Source organism: Centropristis striata, chromosome 6 (genome assembly GCF_030273125.1).
Source record: "Centropristis striata isolate RG_2023a ecotype Rhode Island chromosome 6, C.striata_1.0, whole genome shotgun sequence".
In the NCBI taxonomy this organism is placed as follows: domain Eukaryota; kingdom Metazoa; phylum Chordata; class Actinopteri; order Perciformes; family Serranidae; genus Centropristis; species Centropristis striata.
This window is the reverse complement of record NC_081522.1, coordinates 10,083,410-10,108,966: the sequence shown is the minus strand read 5'-3', so window position 1 is coordinate 10,108,966 and position 25,557 is coordinate 10,083,410. Positions and strand designations below refer to the sequence as shown.

The following is a 25,557-nucleotide window of genomic DNA, read 5'->3' as shown; positions in this document are numbered from 1 at the left end:
ATCATTGCATCGATGTTTTGCTGCATGATTTCTGAGCTGTCTTCCGCATGCTGATGTTATCACACTGCTGTCTTATATTTCTGAACCTGTCACTGCATTGGTTTGATTCTCACAATATCTATCACTGGCACGTTTATAGAAATGTCCTTAGAAATACATAAAGAAATGAAGAGCTTAAATATGTGTTGGGTGCTTTGCAAGAATTGTTCATTTAACAAGGAGCATTGAAAGGGTACAGGCAGCTTGTGGTGCCTCCACACTTGAGTAATGCTGCATTTCCACTGCACGGCGTGGCTCTGCTTGACTTGATTCGACTCGACTCACTCCTGGTACCAGGTCTTTTGCTCTACTTTGTTTGCCACTGCGGATAGAACTCGCAGCATTCTCAGCTAATCGCTATAGTGCAGCCACATTAAACTGCTGTGAAATCATCTTTAACACAACATCCTTTCATCAGCCAAACATTCCAAACCTAATAGAGGAGCATCTGCATTTTTGTCAAATTTACAATGTAGTTTTGCAGGCTGCCATCTTTAAAATCTAGATTGAGTGTGTAAAAACAATTGTGGCCACTATTGTAGGAAGCTTAGCTATTTAAAATTTGCAGGTTTGTTCAGGACGCCCGGTATAAATCAATGGTCTGCAGTGTTTTAACACCTCCTTTCCAGTATCCGCTCAGGAACTGGGACTGATGTGGTGCCACAAAAAAGGAACAGGTATCAGGTACTATCCACAACCTTTGCTAATGGAAAACCAGAAAGAGTGAGTCAAATTGAGTACAGTGTGCTGTACCATGCAGTGTGAATCCAGCATAAGACACTTTATGCTGGTTTTACCTTTAATTTGTCAGCCATCTGCAATTTGAGCAATTTGGCAGGAATGATCAAACACAAGGGAAGGCTGCTGCAGCACTATATTCATGCCTTTTAAATGGCGAGATCTAACTGGATGCATAAATTAAATGACAGAAAAGAGGAGCATAAAATGACATCTGCTGAGCTATTCTTTTGTATATGAGCGAGCGGCCGGACACTCTGGTGCAGAGTCCTGTGAGGCTGCTTTTGTCACTGTGTGTCAGGCCCTGTGAATGCATCATGACTGAGCGTTGGTTTCATTCTGGGTGTGTGTGGACCCCTGGAGAGTACCCTTGGCCCAGCTAACACAGCAAGGGGGGGTGGGGGTGGGGGGGGGGTTGACAGTGTGTATGTATATTTATGTGTATGTGTGTGTGTGTGTGTGTGTTAGGTAGAGTGCTTGCTTGGACGTGATGCCTGAAGTGACGGGACAGACAAGCTGATATGCTCCCTAGACCGTTAAGAAGGCCTCTTTAATGTATGACAGCTAAGTCAGCATGGAGACAGCTATCCCAGTGGTGTGGCCCTGGGCACTGACACACCAACACACACACAGACAGACAGGGCTGACAGAAACAGACCAACACACACAACACAGCAAAGCAGCACACACAGCCAGAATAGTCCCAGAGCCTCCACAGGAGATGCAGTACGACAACAAGGCAATGTAAGTAAAATGTACTTCATTTAAACGTATATCAAAGTCTATTGTTGTGTGTGATGGTGCTGACATCTGTGGGTGTGAGGAATGGCAAAACTTTGGGAGGATGTTTTTGTTGCTGCTGTTGTGTTTTTGATGTGTTCCTGCTTGCATGTTACCTGTTAATAGGTAACAGGCTCATTCAGATACAGTGTTGGGCAAGCTTGACTGCATGTATATCTTGATAAAAACGGCATAATCTTTTGTTTATTCACTCTTACGAGAAGTAGGACAGAAAGTGCCTCAAGTCATGGATGCTTGGCTTCAGAATTTGTGTGCCAGCATGTGTCCCTGTGTGACAGAGTGAAGCATGTCTGCAGCCGTGCTTGTAATAAATGTGGAAACACCCTGAGAATGTCTTCCTCGTGTTGAACTGTGTCTCTCCGCACAAAGTTGCGTGTTGTTTTTTTCCCTACCTTTCTGATCTGCACACTTTCTCTGATCCAAAGCAGAAGAGAAGATTGATTGTCAGCTGCGCGGGTTCAAAGAGACACTGTGTTTATTAGTTTGGCTTTTTGTGTCCGCCTCTGGTCAGTATACTGCTGACTGAGAGGGAACATGCAGCATTTAATCACATCCCTGGGCTTCTGTCTGAAAGGGCACAAAGGACCTGTGTATTACTGTGAGAGTGGCGCGGAAAGTGATGTGAAGCTGACTGAATCCGGTTTAAGGGCCGTTGACTGCCATATTGTTTTCATGGGACTCTTTTAGTTTTTTAAAAACAGCAAAAAGCAATCATCTCAGTCTGAACTCTTAAATTAAAGAGCTTATTTTCAGTGCGTTAAATGTATGATTACGAAGAATTATTGATGGCTGGCTTTTTTTAGCTGCAGGATTTATCACAGCAGAGGATGCATGTGTGATTCACCCTGATGCCTTGGCCATGTGTTTGGATCTGTGGCCTTATATGTATATGTGAGGCTGCAGCGATGATGTAAGTCACCGTGCCTTCATCCATAAGTGGAGAAAATGAGATGCTGGCAGGTTGAGGAGGAGGAGGAGGAGGAGGAGGAGGTGGAGGAGGAGAGGAGAGATTAGCTGGAGCTGTGAGGTTATGCTTCTCTGTGCTGATGACTCACCTCACAGCACATAGAGAGAAAGCACTGCGACAGCACCGAGGTGTGACTGTGTGTGTGCGTGTGTTTCATTACTCTTGTTCTTCTTGGTGCAGTGCATTCATGTGAAGAGGACTTTCTCTGTGAACTTCTCCTCTTTGTTTGGTGCAAAAGTAATAAATCACGGTGTTACAGCGGTAGTGGTTCTTAGGGCTTTCGTCCAGGTTTGTCTCCTCTGGGAGCAGCCACTGAGTCCTACAAACCAGCTTTGATTTTGCTGTACAGAATAAAGTGGACAAGAGAATCTAAGGACACAGGAAAGAAGGGCAGCCCCATCTGTCCTATTTACTTGCTGGGGAAAAAAAGTACTTTAGTGTGTTATTAGCGCGCACATGTGCCTGTGCATTTCTGTGTGAACGTGCTTATGTCGCCGTGTGTGTGTGAGTGTGTGTGAGTGTGTTTGAGTGTGCGGCGTACAATAAAAGATGTCAGCAGTGGGTTCTCATGTGAGAAGGGTAATGATGGGGCAGGCTGCTCCAAGCCATTACTGTGGAGATGCAGAGGAGGGATGCCAATGTGAAATCAAAGTGCTGCAGTGGAGTGTGCATGGGTATGCAGCGAGCTTCAGACTGCAGCACAACCACTGACCCACTGCTGTCTCAATGCTTCCCCACTGACACACTACTGGTTCCCATACTCTCTCGCTGAAATACGTGTGTGTCTATAAAAGAGAGAGAGCAGGCTTTGGATATATATGTGTGTGTGTGTGTGTGTGTGTGTGTGTGTGTGTGTGTGTGTGTGTGTGTGTGTGTGCATAGCAGTTTCCCTGTCCCCTAATGATGCTGTATCTTACATGCCTGATAATGGCGATTCGTAGCGTCTGATTAATCATGAGAGTTATCTGAATGGCGTGCTGGTCAATGGGAGGTGACAGAGTGCGCCGCTGGTAGGTTTTGCTGCTGCTCTGATGATTCCATTAGCGGTGTATTAGTTGAGTGTTGACTGGATTCAAGGGGCTACTATCAGGAAGCAGCGACATCACCACCGGCGTGCAGCCAAGACTCAATGTAGACCTTTCCTGTATACCTTTTATTATTGCCAGAAATACTGAGGTCATCCCACCAATACAGAAAAGAAAGTCTAATTCTTTTTCTTCAGCTTTTACATATTGAGTGTGCTGTTTAAATACAATGCATGTGAGTTTAATTTAATGTGACTATAATTACTATTTTTATAATGTGAATTTATTAAAAGGTAAAAAAAAAAATGTAAGTAAAAAAAACAATATTAGCGAAAAAAGGGGTCGATTGTAGTGATGAAACTGGATCTGCAGCTCCCTTGACTTTAGGGAGTTTTTGATTCATTGTTTGTGTCTGACCTGCAACTTTCATTGTTTCTGTTTACTGTCAAAGCTCTAAAAAAACGACTGCACCCTACCAGCTCAGCACCGTACACGCAGTAACCTCCAAAAGTGGAAAATGATGCAAATGCACCGGTGCCAAAAACTGCAATTCCTCGAATGACCACCTGAGGCAAGCAAGTCAAACCCCATAGATCCCAATGTTAAAATGCTTAACTTGACAGGAGGTTTTATAGAATTATAGTTAGGTTTACCCCTAACAACCCACGGTGACACGGGTGTAACAAACACTTTAAGTCTTCTAGAATCTCCTATATTCAGCTTTATGCTTCACATTAACTCATTAAATCCCGAGACGTATACTCAACACCCTGGTGTGGTGGTCATGTGACTGTGACAAGAAGTGACTTCTCCAAAATGTGCCTGACTGGAAACAGAAATGTGAAAAAGTTCATTTTAAAAAGATTTTTTATTGCTACTTGGCTAAGTTAAAACCCATTTAGCAATTCTAATCCATTAACAGGGTGTCCTTTATTGCATATAAGCTGTTTTGACCATATTTCCTGAACAAATTAATATAAAACAGTTTAAAAAAATATCAATGGACTTTTAACCTAAAATCATCATGGAAAACATGATGTGACATATTTGTCACAATAACAAATATGGTAATAGGCCACTCTATTATTTTTGCTGTTTAAACAAATCTGGAAAGGAATTTGTTGCACTATTAATGTCACAATTTTGATATAAGATGCAGAGAAAAAGGCAAATTTGTGTTTCTGTAAGCAGAAAAGGTGTCGAGTTTATTAATTTTAAAATAATAAATACCATAAACATTAATACCATAAACACCCAATGTAACGTATATGTCACATCTCAGATCTTTGATCTTTTTTTTAAAAAACATCATAAATGTGTTCTATATGGTCCACTTGGTCTGTGGTATATCCCCCATAAATTTCCTTTAAGGATAAATGGGTCTGGGTTCTTATGGATTAAAGTCATGCATAATTTATGATGTGCAGATATTCGTCCTACCTCAGCTCAGCCACGCTACACCTCTTTGCCCATTTTTGGATCAGCTGGGAGTTAGGAAGAGTCAGGCACTGCCATGATGGTGATGGCCACCACACTAAGGCTGACTCTTCAGAAACCTATGTGTGACATCAACAATCATGTGTAATACAATAAATGGCACCAAACAGCAGGCATAGTGGAATGTTAAGCAGGTAAGGAACCAGATATTTCCCTCAAGAGATAGAGATAGAGATGGTAGAGATCAAAAACAGAGCTAAAAGGACAGTGTATATTTAACTTACATTCATTAGGTGCACATAAACAGAACTCCAAATAATTTATATTGTTGCTTCGTAACTGTTGGATGTGTAAACAAGCAACTGTGTGCTAGAAATTTGCCATGTTAACTTAAAAGGCAATATAATAAATCAATGATGTTTATTTATTTGTTTCTCTTGCCCCTAAGTGGGCAAGGAAAATACTCTAGAAATAAATAAAAAAATAATAATAAACTCAACTCAACTAACTGAAGTCTCAAACATAGTCTGTAATTTGTGCCAAATTACATAGTTTCTTCCAGGCAACAATTATACAGAAATTGTTGTATGGACCTGCAAAATAAAGCGTTACCATTTAATTTCCCAAAATAACAACGCATTTCCTTGATATTGTAGTTATTTTGTTGGCCCAAAATTAATCAAATTGAGTGTACGGAGTCAGATAATGATGGAATAAGCCTAAAAATATGCAAAATGTGTGTTTTTAACTGCAGTGTCTAAATTAATGTTGATAATCACCCAAACATATCGAAAAAATGTGTCTCCTCAATGGTAAAAATGATTCTTCAATGCATATTCTGTTTCAAACCCAGGGATGTGTGTAGAATCCTTGAATGCTTTTTTTATGTGTACACAAGTGTATTGTTGTTTTCATATTTCGTATTGTTGTATTTTTTCAGATATATTTTTCAGTTCTTCTTACAACACAGATAAGGTTCGAAGCCTTCTCACCAGCAGAAACTGCATGGGAGAATTTTTGGACATATGAGCAGTAGATGAATTTAGGTTCCTTTAAAGCCCTGAAGGGTTTTCTGCTTCCAGCCACCCAGAAGTAACTAACTGGCAACCACAAAAAGAGCTGTTTTAAATAACAGGAAAGGTCTGATGTTAATTTTCTGCGCTATATATTAGGCTTTGTTGTATAAAATACCTTAACCTATATAAACATGGATGTTTATTTTAGAAATAGGGACCTTTAGCATCAAGTTCATTTAACATAACCACACACTGCAGCATAATTAAACATGCAGTCCTGTATGTTTACCTTACTGTTGCCAAAGAGAGGTTTACTGTCCTGTAGCATAACATGCACACACTATGTGGAGAGTACTTTCATCCATAGAGCTCTACAGTGGCATGGGTGAATACATTTTTAGGAACGTGGGCCACGGAGGGATTCGCTCCCCTGACGATGGCGGTGTCAGTGCCCCGCTCTGCCCGTTTAGCTGTATGGTGGAAGTCTTCTGTAGGACACAACACTCGCTCAAGTTCATTTTTAGTATGCGCTTCAGTCCGATTTCTTCTTAATTATCAAACCAGATAATCATTTTATCACACCATGCTATAACAGCTATTGTAGTATTGTGTTGCTTGTGGCAGATAAATATAAGATCCTCGGTTTGTGTTTATCTGGCCTCCACAGACCTCCTGGGCTTCCTTTAAGTCTGTCTGGTCAAGTGAGTGTGAGAAGTGCACCTCTCCACTCAGGTGAGCACTTCTCTACTCCTCTAAGACTTCAAAGTCTAGACTAATCGACTTACTCTGAAGCTTAGAACGGCACCAGTGTGTCAGTCTATCGACTGAAAAACAACCCACGCCAGCCTCTGTTTGCTACTAATGGCAGGTGGTGTGGGAACAGTCCACTGAGACAGAGCTGCTGTGTACTGCACCTCTATGAGTCTAACAAACTCTCACTCACTGTATAATCTGCAGTGCAACTGAAAAACATATTTTCTGTGTCAAGCATCAAAACATGTCACTTAAACTTTTAATTACTTATGGACAAGATAGACTACTATTTAGCTTTCTGCAGAAATATGTTCAGCATCACCATTAAAACAACTCTTAGTTCAACATCAAGACTTCCTGAAAATAGCTCAAGTTCTCTAAAACATAAAGTGGAGGAAACCTAAGGAAAACTCTTTCAGCCGTAAAATATGGTGTGCAATGGGAAAAAGACAATCATAAAAAAGTTATAAGACGGAGGAGAGCTTCAAAACACAGGAGGTTCATAGTCGAGTGCTGAAATTATAATAAGTCCAATATAATGTGATAAATCTATGAGTACAAGAAGTTCAATAAAATGCACATAAAAAGGTTTCCATTGAAAATATCCAATAAAATTAGATAGAATAAGGCCATTAAGTGTCCAATAACTGCTGTCAGGTAGGTGGGGAGGCATGGTTTTTTTTTTTTTCATTTTCCACCATCCAACTTAAAGAGAAATGGCACAAATTTTTGCTTTCTGACTATTCCAATTTCTTGAATTTTAGACATCTCTACAGAAATGGACTTTAATAGATTGTTCTGCTTATTACGTATCTTTTGACAAGACCAAGACATCTAAGTGAGTCCAACCCTTTAAAATCATGAATAATCACAGAGGCTTCTAATAATAATGACCTCTCTTAGCTGCTACACTGAGTACTTTTGCTTTCTATTCACAGCGTTCGGGTATGACGGAGCAGACAGGCTCCATGTGAGCTTGAACGTTCTATTGACCTTGAGAAAATCAGCTTGACAAAAAATCCCTTGTGCAAAGTTCACCTATTGGAACTGTTCTAAGGAATGCCATGAAATGCGACCGAAAGCTCCTGAAAATGTCCAGTAAGTGGATCTTGTGCTAAATAATATTTGTCAAATTACAAACAGTAGATGAAGAGGTGTACAGAGGCCTGGCTGCAGCACAGGAACTAAAAACAGGAGAGTGTTTCATGCTGTGTTGTGTGCTGTATGATCAAGTGTTAGAGCAACTGATAAACTGACAATGTATCTTTTTTCACAACGGACATTTTGATTGATCATAGTAGGAAAGGCACAAATGTTAAATAATGGCGTTACAATGGTTCTCTTGTAGTCAAGTTCTAGAAAGCCCCCATCTATTTTAATGCACATTTTCAATTTGCACTTAAAAAAAGAGTTGAAATGCCAAAAAAAGGGAAAGAAATGGAATAACGCATAATACATTTTTGCATTTGATGGAGGTTTGTAGATCAGTATCGTTGGTGTATCAATAAAAGCAAAATAGATTTACATTAAGTTTGAGACTTTAATGCATGGATGTATACAGAGAATTGTGATGCAGTGTTGGAGGCGGGCCCCCGTTTAAAAAAAAAAGGTTAAACTTTTGTGTTTAACTACACAAGCTGTTCTCACTATTAATTCATAGATAACACATGTAATCATGAGCTAGAAGGCGCTGCTTGTAACATCCTATATTGAAATTCGTTTTTAGACAGCGGCCTCTAGTGGACGTAGTAATTATAATGGGATGGGAAGAAAACTTCTACTGTATGTAGATAATGTCATGTTCTTTGTTTCCGTCTATATCACCTGCATCACTTTTCAAACCGTTTACAGTATTTATGTACAGTCGTAGTTATTTTAATCCAGTCCTGTGTCGTAAGATATCATATGAACCGATATGCAAAAAAGCTGTTTCGGGTTGGACTGTCGGCGTTGAATTACATCATCTTGTTGCAACCTCTTTATCTGCAGTGGTTTAATGGCGCCTGACTGGAGAATTAAGCCAACCCCTAATATTGTTGTAATTGTAAGAGATGGAAATGTGCATTCGGTAAAAAAAAAAAAAAATTGAAGCAGCTAAATCAAATTCAGCTATATTTTATTTTGTTATTTGCACCTGTGCTTTTCCTACTGCAACATGTCAAAATGTCAGCTGTGAAAAATGACACAGAGCAGAAAAAGAGGGAGTATGAGGAGGGGGGCTCAGACTTTGTAGTTCCGCCCGTTTAGTCACCACTTGTTCCAGGAAGTATTGTGTAACACAAAAATATTCGACTTTCTAAATGAGCTCCCGTTAACAAGTAATCAAAGACAAACTGTAGACTTCCTAAACAGATGCTACAACTGAGCCCCTCCAAATGAATCGGTCCCTCGCCTCCCTCCCTCCCTCCTCTCCTCTCCCTCCTCCCCTCCCCTCCCTCCCAGTCGCTCCCCTCTGACTACACTGTACACACACTCTCTCCCCTACCTCACACACACGGACGCTTGGACGCTGCAGCGTTTTTAAAGAGAGTGTTTCCAGCCCTGGATAGGAGGGAGGAGGCAGGAGGAAGGAGATAATGTCCAGATCCTGACCGTGTTAAATACATTTTTTTTAACAAGACACACAAAGAAATTGCGAATCGAATGGATCGGCGATCTGCTTGCCAGCGCTAAAACACGGTCAGAGTGTCATTGCAGACATGGGTCGCAGCGGTACGGCACCTTTCGCTCAGCTCCTTGGGGAGTGTTTTCACTGTCAGTCCTTCAGCGCTGGAAATGGCGTTGTGATGCTGAGCATGGAAGACGCAGCGGAGGCGGATGCCAGGGAATAAAGAAATATATGATCACCTGTGCTTTTCTTTGGGTTGGATTTTTAGTAGCGGTGGACAGTACCATGGTGAATTATCAGAAATACATTACTGTTATGCAGCTGGCTCTGGGGGTGACCGCCTCCAACAAAGAACATTGTCTTCCACCCAGGAAGCGTATGTGGTGAGTATGAATCTTGATGCGGATGATGATGATGATAATGATGATGATGATGATGATGATGCAGGTTGGGAGAAAAAAAAAAGGAAAAAAAAAAAAAAAGAGAGACCTCGTCAAATGATGAGCGGGTCACGGAGCCACGGTGCGCCCGCTCACTCTCCAAAATGACATAATATTCCTTTCAGCCACTGCAGCCAGTCTGCACCATGTTGCAAGCATCACAAACCTACTGTGGTCGATACACAGTAGGTAACTGCTCCGTATGCTGGGAGTTTGTGTGCGTGCGTGCTTTGCGTGCGTGTGTGACACCTAGTCCAGTGGTTCTGAGCTTACATGTCCTGTCTCCTCCATCAGTTTGTAAAGTTGAATGCGTAGGGATGATGTCATAGCCCCATCATTGTTTCTTTGCCTCCAACTTCATGTGCTTTAATGTACTCCACACTGCACTGCTGCTGCTGCTGCTGCTGTCACTGGAAATGTCATCATCAAGCTAACCATGTGGTAAACACTCACCCTTCCCTCCTCAAACCCCTCTTCTGCTGTGTTGTAACAAATTAATAAAATGTAAAGCATGAAAAACTCTCCTGTTTTTATTTCCTGTAATGCAGCCAGGCCTCTGTACACCTCTCATTGTCATGTCTATTAAACATTTTCTACCCATACTTCTGCTCTCAGCATGTGTGTCTTGTTGTGTGTCCACCTCCTCAGTGTCCTCATTACTCCGTGTGCCTGTATGCTACAGTACATTGCAGTGACCACCTCTCATTGTGTCTCTTTCTCCTGCGGCCTCGTTCATTTGTTTACTTTAAGACAGTCCTCCTTTCATTCCTTTTTCCTCGCTGTAAGCAGATTGCTGCCGAGGCTGCAATGTGTGTGACATAGTATTCCTAATTACAGCCGGATTACCATCTTGTTTGAAAGCAAAGACGGTTAATTAGGAGTCAATAGGCTCAATGGCACTCTGATAGCAAAGTGTCTCACACAAACTCAAAACGTATCTCACGGTGTGGATCATTTAACCACATAATGCAGTTGCACTGGCGTGCCTCCAGTGTGTGAGAGGCTTAACTATTATTATCACCTCTTTAAAAAACATTTCCTAAACCATTTCTGTGTGTGTAAAGGAAACACAAAGCACCAATGCTGGAAATCTCTGAACATCTTTTTGTTTGCAAGATTATCATCAGAAAAGAAGATTTACATTCACTCACAAGGCCTCAGCATGAAAAAACCACCTCCAAGTTTACATCATGCAAACACAACGGGATGTTTTGTAGATTTAAACGGTGCAATAAGGTTCTTTATGTATCTTAATTCAAACATTTACAAAAAAATGACCACCATCTGTTATAAACTCTAAGAGGAGCGATGGCTGCTGTAACCTCATCAGGGGTCAGACGCTTATCACATGCAGCTTCTTCTTTCTTTCTTTTTATCTCTCCGTCTCTTTGGCTAATCATGGTATTCCTGAGTCATCCTCTTATTAGCCTAATTGCCCCCCTAGGAGAAGATAAGGGATTTCACTGAGACAGAGGACTCCTTTCATGTTTTTTCTGTTATTGTTGTTTGGATACTTAAATCTCCATATTCAAGTGGATTTTAGGAAGGAGCTCTTCTTGCCTCATCTACAGCAGTGATACAAAAGGCTAACCTAGTTATGTAACTCTTAGAGCAAGCCCTGACCTTGTTAAAATGAATATTTTTTCTTACATTTCGAGTGAAAAGCAGCAGTCCTAGCTTCTGTGAGGTGGAGTGGAAATGTTGAACTCTTCATGCATCTCCAATAATCTGTTGGAAACAGCATTCATAATTGGTAGTTTTGTTTAAAGACTTTTTACCATTGAATGTCATGCGATTTTTCACATTTCACTCCATTAATGCACATGTGTTTTGCTACAACCTATCATCCAGCAAATCATGTTGCTGCAGTTTGAATATTTCATTTTTAAAATGTTTTCCAATCATTCCATCATTCCCTTGAAATTTGCATTAGTTGTGTAATTTATCACGCTGGATATCATAGATAGATACTTAATTATTGTTTTCCGAGGAGATTTGTTGCCACAGTCTGTTCAGAGACTCATTAATACAGAGGTACATGAATACATTACACGCCACAAGATAACGGATACATCCACATTTATACACAAATATCTAAACACTTATATGCACATACATGCATTAAGGTTGAGTGATAATATGGCCTCACTCAACAAAAGGGACATGTCTTCAAGTCACAGTGCTATAAGACTTATTTTCAAACCAATCTGCTTGTAAAGTTCATTATCACTTAACAATAATTGATCCTTTACATTTCTGTTGACTTTGTTATTGGTAGTAACTGTGATAGATATCCTGTGTGTAGCAAATTTCAAGGATCTATTTTTCCATAATGTCATGCAGAAACCGTAGTGATAAAGATTTGCAGAATATTAAGATGTAACGACTGTTTATTGTCATTGTTGTTGTTTTTATAGGACACTGCATTTTATAAGTGGAATACATTTGCTCAACCTTGGGACTTTCTGCAGAAAATTTCAATGAGAACAATGTGTTAAGCCGAAATGTAAAAATAACATAGACTATTTAACATATAGTACATCATTAGTTTATAAAACTTGGGGGGAAAAACACTGGCATGGTCTTTTAAAAAGATAATTTCCCTTCTAAAAGCGTTGTTAGAAGAGGAACAGGGAAAGCGCTTAATTAAATCGTATGAGAACATAACCTAAAGGCTTGTCGTTTCTTTTATATCCTATTAATCGGATATTAACAAGTATGCAACATGGTGATGGTTAAAAATACATGAAGATACAAATACATACAGAAACTGGGATAAATATTTTAAACGCTTATCCTGCTCAGTTAAAGTAGTGATAAAATAATTGTTGTTTCAAGTAAAAGCTGTACCTGTAATATTAGTACTCATTGTATTAAACTGCCTTCAATTTGCAGAATTTGTGTAGATTTGAGCCACAGTTACTCCACTCCTTTCTCGTCCTTCACAGCTGTTTATTATGCAAGAATTGTGATAAAACACAAGACATTTGTTATAAGTGTCCGCCTTATGAATGTGCTGTAATGTCATGTTATACCGTGTGCAGTGTCCTCATTTCATTGGCCTGATGTGTTTTCTGTGTAGATAAGAGACTGTTTTAAACATGTAGTATCCGTCCACTTAACTGAAATGCAGTGACATTGCCGACTAAATGGCTTAACTGTGTTACCAAAATTAGCGAGTTTCGGGTTAAATACTGCAGCAGAATTATACACCTCATGAATCATTAACACTCAGTGAATCCTGTTTTCTCAAAGGCAATGAGCACACATCGAATTTCTCCGTAGTTCAGACACGAAACAAAAAAAATGTTTCTTGTAATGATAAATGTGCAGTGTAACTGTCAGCCTTTGGTTGTGTACTGTAGTTTTTCATATTTTTAGTTGAAATATTCTCACACAACACCTGTGTTGGTTATGAGAAACAAACGTCTCTCTGCCAGGATTTTGGAGGAAGACATCCTATTGGTTTAACCTTTCTCCACAAATTATATTGATAAGTTGATTACAGTGACCTTTGAAATCAATGCTGCTCTATTATCATTAACAATGTGTGCCCATACTATATATATTCCAGAAACATCTGGTCTTTGGAGCTGAAACTTTTATTTGGAAAAATTAATTTGTGGCAATCATGACTATTGATTTATTTTAATCAAAAAGAAAAAACACACATTTTTTGGTTAAAGGCTTTAAACACGACAGGATTAGCTGTTTTCCTCTTTAAACTCTGGTGAGGTGATCACTTCACCGAAATAATTAACTGAGCCATAAAAGAACCAATTGATAATAATTCTTATTATAATGTTACCTCCATAAATAGAATTATTATATTGTAATTTTCTGCTCTGTAAACTCCTTATCAAGGGTTTGGAAAGGCACTACACTGTATATATTTACAGCTGGATCCTATTTCCGTTATCACAAATACACTTAAACGTGCAGATGTATGACAGGATGTGACATCACTGAAAGACGCGCAGAGTTAAACAGAGGGGGAGAAAAAAACGCTTCATTGCATTTCAATACAGAGTTTAAGCATCCTGTTTTTAAGGTTGCTCTTTACATAATTGCAGCGTTAACTCTGTCCCATTTCTGGTCAAATGGTCAGAGCTGCTTCCTGTTCTGCTGATCTCTCAGTGTGTGGCGGCGAGATTACACACCGCTCTGCCCAAACACTTACACCATCCGCCGAACACAAACCGTGTGTGCCATGTGCATCACATTCTCCCAAAATTAGAGGAGGCACAGCTCCGCTTCTCTTTGATAAAGACTGAATAGCAGCAGCAGCACTCTAAATTAGGATTAGTCTTTGCAAACAGATGTTCCTCTTGCCTGCAGTCTTAAAAACCCATTCCCTTCTGCACACAGCCAAAGATTAGCATTAACCTGGCTTAATGAACTTTACACTCTGTTGCAAGCCTGCAGGGATATTACAACAAGTCCATTGTGTTTATGTAATGTTTCCTCTTATTTTTAACCTGCGCCTTTTCTCCAAAAAAGAAAACAAAAGCAGACAGATGGTGTGGTTACAGTGTCGAGATAACTCATTTAAATCTCCGACTAATGTTGAATTAGATTGTGTGCCTTTTACAGTGTGTGTCTTTATGTGTTTTATTGTGTCTGTGTGTGTACCAGACACTGGTCAGGATTGCTCTTCTTGTTAAGTGTTATATTAGCAGTGGGAAAGATGGGAGGAATGAAGCGTAACATTGCCTATTGACCTGCTGATTAAGCAGTAGCCGTTATGGCTCGAACTAATCGTACCTGATGGCTCCTCCAGGCAGACAGGGAACAGAGGGACGGCATGAAGTCCTGCAACTGATTAATGTGTGTGTGTCCCTTGTCCTTTCTTTGTAATAGCAGCAGGCGTCTGCTTGACCTTACTTTATCTATGAACTACATTATTACACTCAGCAGTGGACGGTGCGGGCCGTCGGGGTCTTTGCATTGATCTCATTCCATTTTCTTTTGATATGCATTTTCATTGTTCAGTGACTGCAAAGGGTCCAATGCAGTCATCATATCAGGGTCAAGCAGACACTTATTGAGTTGTGAATGCGCCACACATCAAACCAAACGGCGGATAAGGAATTGAGGTTTCTATTTAGCACATTACTGAAATCAGCAGAGCAGAAAATAAGAAATCACACACTGCCCATTCAATGATATTATGTATAAATAGTATTATAACAAGCTCAGTGGGAAATAAGATACAAGGATTCAAATATAAAGCTGTTTTGCATTTTTTTTAATGTTATTTGATAGTTGTAGGGATACAGAGTGAAAGGGGGGGACGAAGGGAGAACATGCAGAAAAGGGCTCCGAGCTGGATTCGAACACCGGCCCACTGCGTTGAAAGGACCTAGTCTTAATGGTATGCACTACACTGATAAGCCGACAAATGTTTTAAAAGGAAGGTGGAAATTTGAGAAAATGCTCCCTCTCTGATGTTTGTCCTTCAAATACTGAAAACAGGAGAAGCAGCTACCTTACCCGCACCTCTAAAGCTCACTTAGAGCCTGACTGACTTATCGATTGACCGTTATTATCGGCCCATATTGGCCCATCACAGGCTTACCGCCGTCTATCGGTATCTGTGTATATGTTTTCTGATAAGCGGCAGTATCAAAACCGTTAATACAGAATACAGAACCCCGATTCAAATTAAGTTGGGACGCTGTGTAAAACGTAAATTGAAAACAGTATGTGTTAAATTTATCGTTTATTTAGAAACTAAAATTTCAATCAGTTTGAACATATATGTCACAAACTAAGCATAAGCAAATTATTGCATTCTGTTTCAATTAAGTTTTATCATGCAGAAAACAAAGCTTCTTCATTGCACTGATGCAAGTTTAACTATTCATTTTATTTGTATTTATTTTCTTCATTTAAACAGTCAATTGCAATTGAAGTATAATATTGATAAATAACCTTAAAAAAGATACTTATTTAAGAAAGCTGCCTTCTGCATAGTTATATCAGTGCACAATCCACATAGAAAAGGTCTGTTTTAATTCTAGCTCATATACTTACTCAATCAGAAATCACTGAATTTCCCCCCTCTAAAATCTGTATTGGTATAAAAAAACAAAAACATATCAATCGGGATATAGACACAATATTTTTGACTAAATAAAACATGGAAGACAATTCAGGAAAACTATTTATGTAAAAATTATAAAAAATAATGTGATTGTGGCTTACACTTCACACTGATAACCCAACTTGCCTTTTCCGTCATGTTTCTGGTCTTTATGTTCAAAGTAATTGCAACTTTAATGTCCACAAGTTTAATATGAAGCTACTGACTCATGGCTGCAGCATCATGTTTAGCATTCAGACATGAAAGCGGTATCTATCATCTCATCTAACCCTCTGCAAGAAAGCTTATACACATAAAACCTAAAATTGTGTCATATTTTCTGAAATTGTGTCTTAAAAAGTACAAAGGTAAAAGGTCTTTTGACATTGTATAACTCCGGCAATATGCTTTGAGGTCACATGCAAAATGGCGTTCACCCACGTGTAGTTTAAAAATTTACCTGTAATCATGCTAAAGTGAAAATGAGAGGTGAACGTTCAGTCTCACAGATTTATGCATTCTCTCAACACTCAAGAGGAACACACTATACATGCATATTTGATAGAGAAGAACAATTCATCACAAAAGCTATGTGAAACCGTTGACTGCACATTATATCTGAGTCGGCACAGTTGCTGGCACTATGTTACATTCTGCCTTTGTGGCCTGAAGTGTTTTGGCTGAAATCCATTTCAGAATCAACATCCACGAAATGAGGCTCTGAATGCGCAGGACTGCATCGGGCCTGTGATACAGTCCAATCTGCTTTTCTCATTAGTCATGTTTGCTGTATTGTTTATGAGAACAATCTGAGGTCGCTTGTAATCGACTGCACAGAATACTTTTTACTTTGCATTTCCAGCCAGTAAGCACCTTACACAGCTTCAGGCAACTATTGACTTAATGCGGAGAGAAAGTGGAAGGTGATGTTCACTTTCCTCCCATCTTTGTTCATTCCTTTCTCTTATAATTTCCTCTCGCTGAGTCTCCAAACCTCGGGAGCTCCTCGGGGCCTGCTGCTGTGCACGCTAATGGATATCTACTGTCGCTGAGCCGCACTGTGTAGACAGGATTTTTCCTCATTGAATATTGTGTTAGGTAAATCCTCATTAAGAGTGACTGTGCCCCGTGACACTGAGAGAAAAGAATGAAAGGAGGAAAAGAGAAAAGGAGACAGCGACAATAGTACTCATTTGAGCTACACATTCATGAAAAAACAGCTTTTTCTCTACTAAATTAATTAAAAAGGAGCTGATGTTTGGTCAATAAAACGCCAGAAAATAGTGAAAAATGTCACAATTTTCAAAAGCTTCCTAAAGTGTCATCTTAATAATGTCGGTTTTGTCTGGCCCAACACATTCAGCTTTCAGTTATATAAAATAAAGCAGATAATCCAATCAAAAATCTAGAACACATTTTGGCATTTTTGCTAGAAAGGAAATTACTTCAATGATTAATCACTCATTAGAATACTTGATGACTCATTTTCTGTCCATTGCCTAATTGACTAAATGACTAATTGTTTCAGCTCTACTAACTACAAATGTAATGGTACCACTTTGTTCTCAGGCACCCTTTATTTGAAGGTTTATGAGTTGTAACTAATGGCTTTATTCATGATTAATAACTAATTTATTATTTATTTATCATACTCAAAAAGAATAACTTTTGGGTTGCCAGATGTCGTTTCTCCTCCTCCAGCAGGAAACCTATTTTCATTTTAAATAGTCTTTAGTTAATCAGCTTACCATCTGGGGATAAACCTTCAAATATCTGGACCAAAATTATTTTATTAACAACTTATTAATATGTATAACTCTACACTTCAGGGTGCATTAGAAAATGTCAAATGCATTAATAGATTTAAAGCTGCATTATTGACACATAAAGATAAACAAAAAGATAAAGACTTGTGCAACAGATGTGCTGGTACCACTTTGATAAAAAGGTGGCTTGATTTGTGATTAATAATTCATTGAATAATGCTTTGTTTTACTCAATAAGAATAACTTTTGGGTTGCCAGATGGCATTTCTCCTTTTCCAGCAGGACATCCTTTTAAATAGTCTTTAGTTAATCATCTAATGGACCTATAACCGGCTGGGAAAACCTACAAATATTGAGACCAAATCGAGTTATTAATAACTTGTTAACCTTTATAGCTCTAGGCTAAATGATTAATTTGAAAATGTTAAATTATTAATAGATTACCAATATATATCTGCATTATTGATCAATAAAAAGATGGATACCAGTCATAGATTTTTTTTAACAATCTGGCAACCCAAAAGTGCTTCACATTTGCTTATAACTGGACTATAAAGCATTTTTTATTTATTTATTAACCAATAATGAAGCAGGCGGTTACAGCCTTTAACCCGTTAATTAGAATGTGGTACCAAGATAATGTACATGTAGCTGATGATTAAAAATAAAAACCTGAATAAATGAGGGGAGAGCTCCAGTCACACCACGCAGTCACTTGAATTCAAATCTCCACCATATTGGCAGGAAAGAGATGTAATTAATTATACAGTACAGAGTGAGAATAGACAGCTGTTGTGTGCCGGAATACCAGAACTTCTGAGGACAAGTGAAAGGGAGAGCATTTTATCAAAAAGATCCTAAAGATCCAGAAATATGGCAAAGTGGATTTACATTACTGCCATAAAACAAGCCTGAAGCTAACAGAAGAAAACTGAGCGACAGGACCTCACAACCACCTGATTCAAAGTGTGTAGTAACAGATTCATATCAGGGACTGAATATAACATTTACTGAGACAGAATTTTGTTCGGGTCCTAACACCGCCCCATTTATCATGACTGGTGTTACAGATTCACAAGTGATCTTTTTACCAGCAACTGATGAAAAGAGAATAATGTTAAGTAGCTGCCCTCTTTGCTTAGGTTACCATTACAAAGTCAAAATTAATCTCTGGAGCCTAAATTTAGTTTATTATTATGATTATTATTTAGTTTAGTTTAGTTTAAATATTATGTCACATGGAAGAGCTATGCTGCCCTTTTTAAACATTAAAAAACTAAAATGCAATCAACAGCTGTCGTGACAACATAACCACAGAGGCATTCTGCTGACCGTTGGGTAAAAAAACAGCAATCACACTCTCATGCTAGCAGCTGTTGTAGCGTGTAGCATTGGTAGCGTCAACTCTACCAGGATACAGACAAATTAACGCTACATACAAGTTACCGTTACATTACACTGCCAATGAGTGAGCCAGTTATCTGGTGACCATCAACCGAATGCGACTGTGGTTGTCGCTGTTACGGATTCACGAGTGACCCTGGTTTACTGGTGACTTTCAGACAAATGCCTATGCGTCTGTGGTTGTCGTAATTACGGCAGCTGTTAAAACAGGAAGACAACGTATAGCTATCATCTTTGTTCGGTTTTCATTAAAAAGTCAAAATTAATGCATGATTTGTTTCAGGACGTTTAAACGTAAAAGGGTAAACGTTGTTTTTCAACTGAAAGTCATCAGATAACATGGTCGCTTTTCAATCTGTAACACCGGCAGCGGTTTAAAACTCCCTTTGTTTGGTTTTAAGTTAAAAAAGTAAAAAATAAAATAAAAATAGATTAGTAGATTAGCTATTTTGTTTAATTTATTATTCATAATAATTTTATTATTTTATATTTGTTTTATTTATTTAGTTTAGTAAATGTAAAAGGGTAAACGCTGTTTCCAACAACTGTCGTAACCACGGCAGTCACAGACGCATTCAACGGAAAGTCGCCAGATAACCATGGTAACGAGTTAATCCGTAACACCGTTGCTAATGCTAACGTTCACTGAAGGTACACTAACCCTTCTGGTGACGACAGCCAGTAGACTCCAGAGGTGAATATTATTCACGAATCCAGGTTTAGTCCATTTAAGTATATCCCTCCAGGCATTTGTAGACTTTTAAAGACTCTCCAGAGTAGGATGAGGGAAAGTTGACCAGGTAACTAGCTGTCAAGATACTACAGGTTGGAGTATGTCCCTTCCGGCTGTTTCAAGCATAGACATATATGTATATATGTCTATGGTTTCAAGACTCGTCAAAATCCCACCGGGGCATTGTAGGGGTGAGTAATGTTCATTCCACGAGTTTTGCTATATTCTCCAATGTTCTTAAAATTAAAGTGCGCAGTGGAGCAGACAGCTTGAAATAAACGCCGTTGTTAATTAATTTAAATTTTTGCTCGTCTTCTTCTTCTTTAAGTTTTATGGCTGTTGGCAAACAACGTTATCATTACCGCTACCTACTGGTATGGAGTGTCGCTATGGACTATTCATTCACCAATTCTAATTACTGTATTAAGGATGCATAAATAAATATGAATAAAATAAAATGTATAAGTTATATTCCTGTTTATCAGATTTGTTCCCCTGGTAAATTGAAACCATATAAAATAACACCTCTCCTAAGAGCTTCTTTGTAAAAGATCACATACATCATTGGAACACACTTCTCCACATTTAGGTTTGAGCACAGACTCTACAATACTTATTATTATAGATTATTATTATTATTATTATTAATAATAATAATAATAATACTAATATTTACCATCTCATATTTTATATAGTTATTTCAGTCTTTATATTTAATCATCAATTCAGATTTGATCTATCTCATACCTTAACTTTACTAAATTATCTCTCACATTTAGTTTGAGTTTCCTTCTCTCAGCATCATATTTTGAGCAGTGAAGCATTACATGTTCTAAAGTTCCTTCTTGATTACAAAAATTGCACTTTCCTCTGCTAATGTTTTCATACTTTAAATTATGTACTATTCAATCCTGACCAAATCATAACTTGGATATTTTGTTTCCTCTCCCCGGGTTGTCCCTCATGCTCATTAATTTTTGCTCTCACTTTTCCTGCCAAAATGGTGGCTTAAACATGCCATGCACTGTACAGGTGTACTGCATTATATGATTAAACTATAATCCATGCTCTGTGTCATGTATAAAAATAATCAGCAGCCTCCAGTTGAACTTGATTTTTTGAGTCATCACCTTTATCCTATAATGAAACATTTCTATCCTGATGGGAGTTCTCTCTTCTATGATGATGTCCCCATACACAGAGCATGAGTGGGTCACTGAATGATTTGATGAGTATGAAAATTATGGGAGTCATATTCTTTTGGCTTCGCAGTCACCAGATCTCAATCCAATTGAGCGCCTAGGGGAGATTTTGGACCGGCTTGTGAGACAGCATTCTCCCTCACAAACATAGAACACCAAATGAGGGAATATCTCTTGATATAATTGTGTTCATCCCTCCAAAAGAGTCAATGCCAAGGTAGATGGGTTGATAAATTATCTCTCAGTTCAGTTCGGCTTTATTTGTCCCTACGGGAGCAATTCCTTTTGTGGCAAACACAGCACATTACACAGCAATTAGGCAACAAACATGAGAAACACAAAGGGAATGAGAGGCGGAGGGTTTTAATGTGGTCAGCAGGGTTCCAACAGTGCTGCTTAAGTATGTCATTTGTGAAGGGTAAAACATTTCCTGAGAGTATTGGTGATAGGTCAGCCAAGTGTGCCTCCTCCCAACATCTCACCATGACCCAGCTTCAGTTTAGCTGCTGTGGCCCACAGAGCTGCACAACCCCTCTGTGTTTGAAGTTGCAGCGCTTCCTGAGCTCGAACCAGCTCCCCTACAGGGTCTCTGTGACATTAAATCCAATTATAGATTTCTTTAAATGCCATTTTATCCAGCGGGGGACTGTGGCCTTTTGAAAAGCAGAAACGTGACCACTGTGCTCCTCCTCCTCTTCTTCTTCGGTCTTGCCCATGGCACTTTGTCCTGCTGTGAAACAACCATGCTGGATGTGTACACACTCTCCTGATGTTGTTTTTCTTTGTCCTCCTTCCTCTGTGCTGACCTCAGGATACACCCCAGCCCGACCGCTGGCTCCATCACAGCAGCCTCCTCAGTGAGCACCAATCAGGGCAAACCATCACTTCGCCGCATCAAGGGCCGCATTCACAGAAGCAAGAGCCTGGACAGCATTGATCTCCTTGACTCCAATGTGAGTAAACTGACTCAAAGGCAATGCATTAATGAGCTGTATCACAAACAACAGACACGATTATAAATTACCAAAATGTACAGAACAAACAAGTCACCATCCTGACTGGACTGATATGGTTATGGACCTGACAGATATAAAAATTACCCTCATGAATATGTTACAGATTCTTGTAAAACAATGAAAAGTCCTGCAGGAGGTTTTCTTCTTTCTTTGCATTTGATTACATGTGACTGAAAGAATCCATGTAAATTGTTAAAATTATTTAACAAAAGGTTGCATGAAAAAAGTTCAAATGTATTTGTTTGGGCTTGAAACATAACAGTGGCAAGATAAACTACACACAATAATAAAAAAATATAATCATTAGAGACCGAAGGAGGAAGATATGCACCATGTTTGGGATTAGCAGTAAATTGTAAAATTATGTTGCAAATAGCAGTTTGCATGTTGAAAATTTGGTGAAACAGATCCACATACACAGTTTAGAGATGATGATGGTGAAGGCTTCATCTCCCCCCTGCAGGAGTCCTGAAATGGTTTCGTTGCACTGCCCTACACAGATATAACACAGTTGAATTTTAGGAACTTGTACGTTTCCTTAATTAAAGTAATTGTTCAACATATTTTCAGAAATGCGGCCACTAAATTGAAAACTACAACCAATGATATTTTGTCAAAATATGGGGGTTTCAAATAAATTAGATAAATTGTGTTAATTGGGGCTTTAGAGCTGGTGGAAGGCAGATTTTGTTGCCTTTGGACAGAGCCGGGTTAACTGTTTGTCCTCTGATTCCAGTCTTTGTGTTAAGCTAAGCTAACAAACGGCTGGAGAGGTGTCTCGTAAAACTAAAATGTTTCCCAAAATATCGAAGCATTCCTTTCATGTCGGATGAAAATTGTTGACTTCCATTTCACTCACTAAATCACAGTCTGAGTTTGATATTTAATCTCTTTTAATTGTGACTGCTCAACCGTTTATAAGCTGTTCTTAGATTTAAAAAGGTTTTTTTGTCAAATGTATTGAATTAATAACTGTTTAAATTCAAGGTTGACTATATCAGTTTCTAAGAAGAAATGAGCATCGAGTGCTGTTTTATTTTTACACCCACCCACCCCCTGCACGCACACACACACACACACACACACACACACACACACACACATCTTTCATCCATACTCACATTCAGAAAACAGGTGTCTAATGCTTAAATGCCACAAAATGTTCCCAAAATGCTTGCGGTGAAACCCTTTCTTGTCTTTATAGTCACTCTAAATGATCATGAAATATCCTTTGCTGAGTGTTTATGGATACAAAAGCCGTATTAATCCACAAAGCAGTGTTTTAAATGCAGAGATCTGATGTGCATAAATCAAAGCAGACACTACTGTAATGCACACGTGTACTTTGTTGTTTCCAGACAGAGCAGTAGACTGCTGGAGGGCCTTGGCCTCCAGGGAATTATATTGTGTTGACAGCTCAGCGATGACCTGACTGTGAATTCAGCTCAAACGCTCCATCTCATTAAAGGATATCACACAACCAATGAGCTGGTTTAGTCATTGATACAAGTACTGGTCAGCATTGCTAACAGGCTGCTGAGAGCATGACAGATTTCAATGCCTTTAAGACATATATTAAATTTTGAAAAACACTTTGAACTACCATTAAGTGTATCTCAAGGGTTCATCTTTATCAGCTTAGTGTGTGTAACAGTCACAGAGCTTTAAGCCACTCTTTGACATGCTGATTTATTAATGAGACAATGCGTCCACAGACGTGCTTAGGGCTCTGTGAGGCTGCATGCTAACATGCTGATGTTAAGCAGGTGTAATGTTGACCACTGGCATCATCTTTGTTTAGCATGCTAGCATGCTTATATTTGCAGCTCAGCACTAAACATTAAGTACAGCTGAGGCTGGATGGGATTCATCCTAAGGGTGACATCAGCGTCTGAATATCATTTCATGCCAAGAAACTTCACTCAGAACCATAATGTTGACCTCAGGGTGGCACTAGAGGAAAAGTCAGGGGGTATTTGTACCCATTGTGCTAATTCATTTAGTAGATGTTGAGATATTCCACTAGGTAAGTAAAAGCCTGTTGGTGCTAGAAATGGAGTCAGTAGGATTTATCATCTGAGTAATGAGGATATTTGTAGCACATTTAATGTCTATTCTAGTTGTTGTGATACATTATTTCACTCAGAGGCCATTCTTGCAGGATTCATTCTCTGGAGGTCGTTAAAGGAAAACTTCAACGTTGAAATGCCAATTTGTATTTAAAATACTCATTAATAGTGTTACGTTGGAGTCCAAAAGAAAACCTGGTTGTCTGTATTTTCTCCCCCTCATGCCACCACAGTAAACGGAGAATCCGAAATCGAGATAATCTAATTGAATTGAAGTAAATGGGTCCCTTGTTTTAACAAGAGCAACAAGAAAGCACAGTACTTAGGAAACACTTGCATACCTGCTATAATCTTACCATTTAAAATACTTCAGCCACTATTGTCTCCCTTTGCAGAGGTGTGCTTCAAGTCTGTATAAGTATTGTGCTTCTGTTTGGATAAGGATTGAGCACACAACCTAAAAAATTTTACTTGGATTTTACTGCATGAATGAGTTTCAACTTCAAGTCAACTGAAATTTCTGATTCGTTGTTCATTTTTTCTTCAAGAATTAAGGTGAATAGCTGATGTACAAATTGTCATTTAAACGTTGAAGTATTCCTTTAAGTCTGAAGAAAGTTTCATTGCGATCCATACAATATTTGTTGAAATACTGCGGTGTACCAACTGGCAGACTGACTGACATGGCCGTCTCTAAAGCCATGCAGCTAATGCAGAGAATTTTCATCCTCAAAAGAATGAATAGTCATGATTGATTGAACAAAAGACCTATATTTCAAAAGTAATTACAAAATCACCATTCCGTTTCCATCTAGTAAAGCAGACAGTGGATGCTTTTAGGCTGTAATTGACAGATTAGTGGTGGCCTTGATTTTGAGCCATACACAGCCATCATAAGCCTTTATCTGAATGGAAAAGAGCGGTGTAGTGTGGCTGTATTCTCACATCCTCCCCTGCTCTGTAAGTCATAGAGAGCAACTTACCACATCGATGTCATTTGTCTTTATGGCATGCCACTCAGAGGACGCTTCAAACGGCTCAAGAGGCCACTATCTCACCAGAGACTGAGAGCCCGGCTAAGGGCTCCTGGCCTTTCCACGGTATATTTCTTTTGTACAGGCTGTGTGTGCACTAGAGGAAAACTTGCTGACTTGCCCAAACTCAAATGCAGCTGATGGAAGTAACGGTCCGCCTTACTGTGAGTGATGAGACTGCAGGATGCTGAGCTGAGGAGCAGTTTCCATTGCATCCTACTAAAATGTCACAACAGACACAACACTGCCTCTGAGCCGTTGGGTCGTTTTCTAGCAGAAAATCTCGCCTGATTGGCCTTTTCAACACGGAACAGACGATATTAATCAACTGAGTGTATGAATTTAGGTCCATAACTATCATTGCCCATCAGCGTAGAGCTAAATAATCAATAGTAGTTAAGACTTTGTTTATATCGATTGCTTC

General features: G+C 39.0%; 1 protein-coding gene across 1 annotated transcript in view; it reads left to right on the top strand.

Annotated features, from left to right (window-relative positions):
• Positions 1-9,339: 9,339 nt before the first annotated feature.
• tjp1b (tight junction protein 1b) overlaps positions 9,340-25,557 on the top strand; it is a 65,400-nt gene continuing 49,182 nt past the window's right edge. Inside the window, exons 1-2 of the mRNA XM_059335933.1 lie at positions 9,340-9,767; positions 21,826-21,967. Coding sequence (XP_059191916.1) covers positions 9,616-9,767; positions 21,826-21,967 — 294 coding nt within the window. The 5' untranslated portion in view covers positions 9,340-9,615. The remainder of the gene's footprint in view (positions 9,768-21,825; positions 21,968-25,557) is intronic.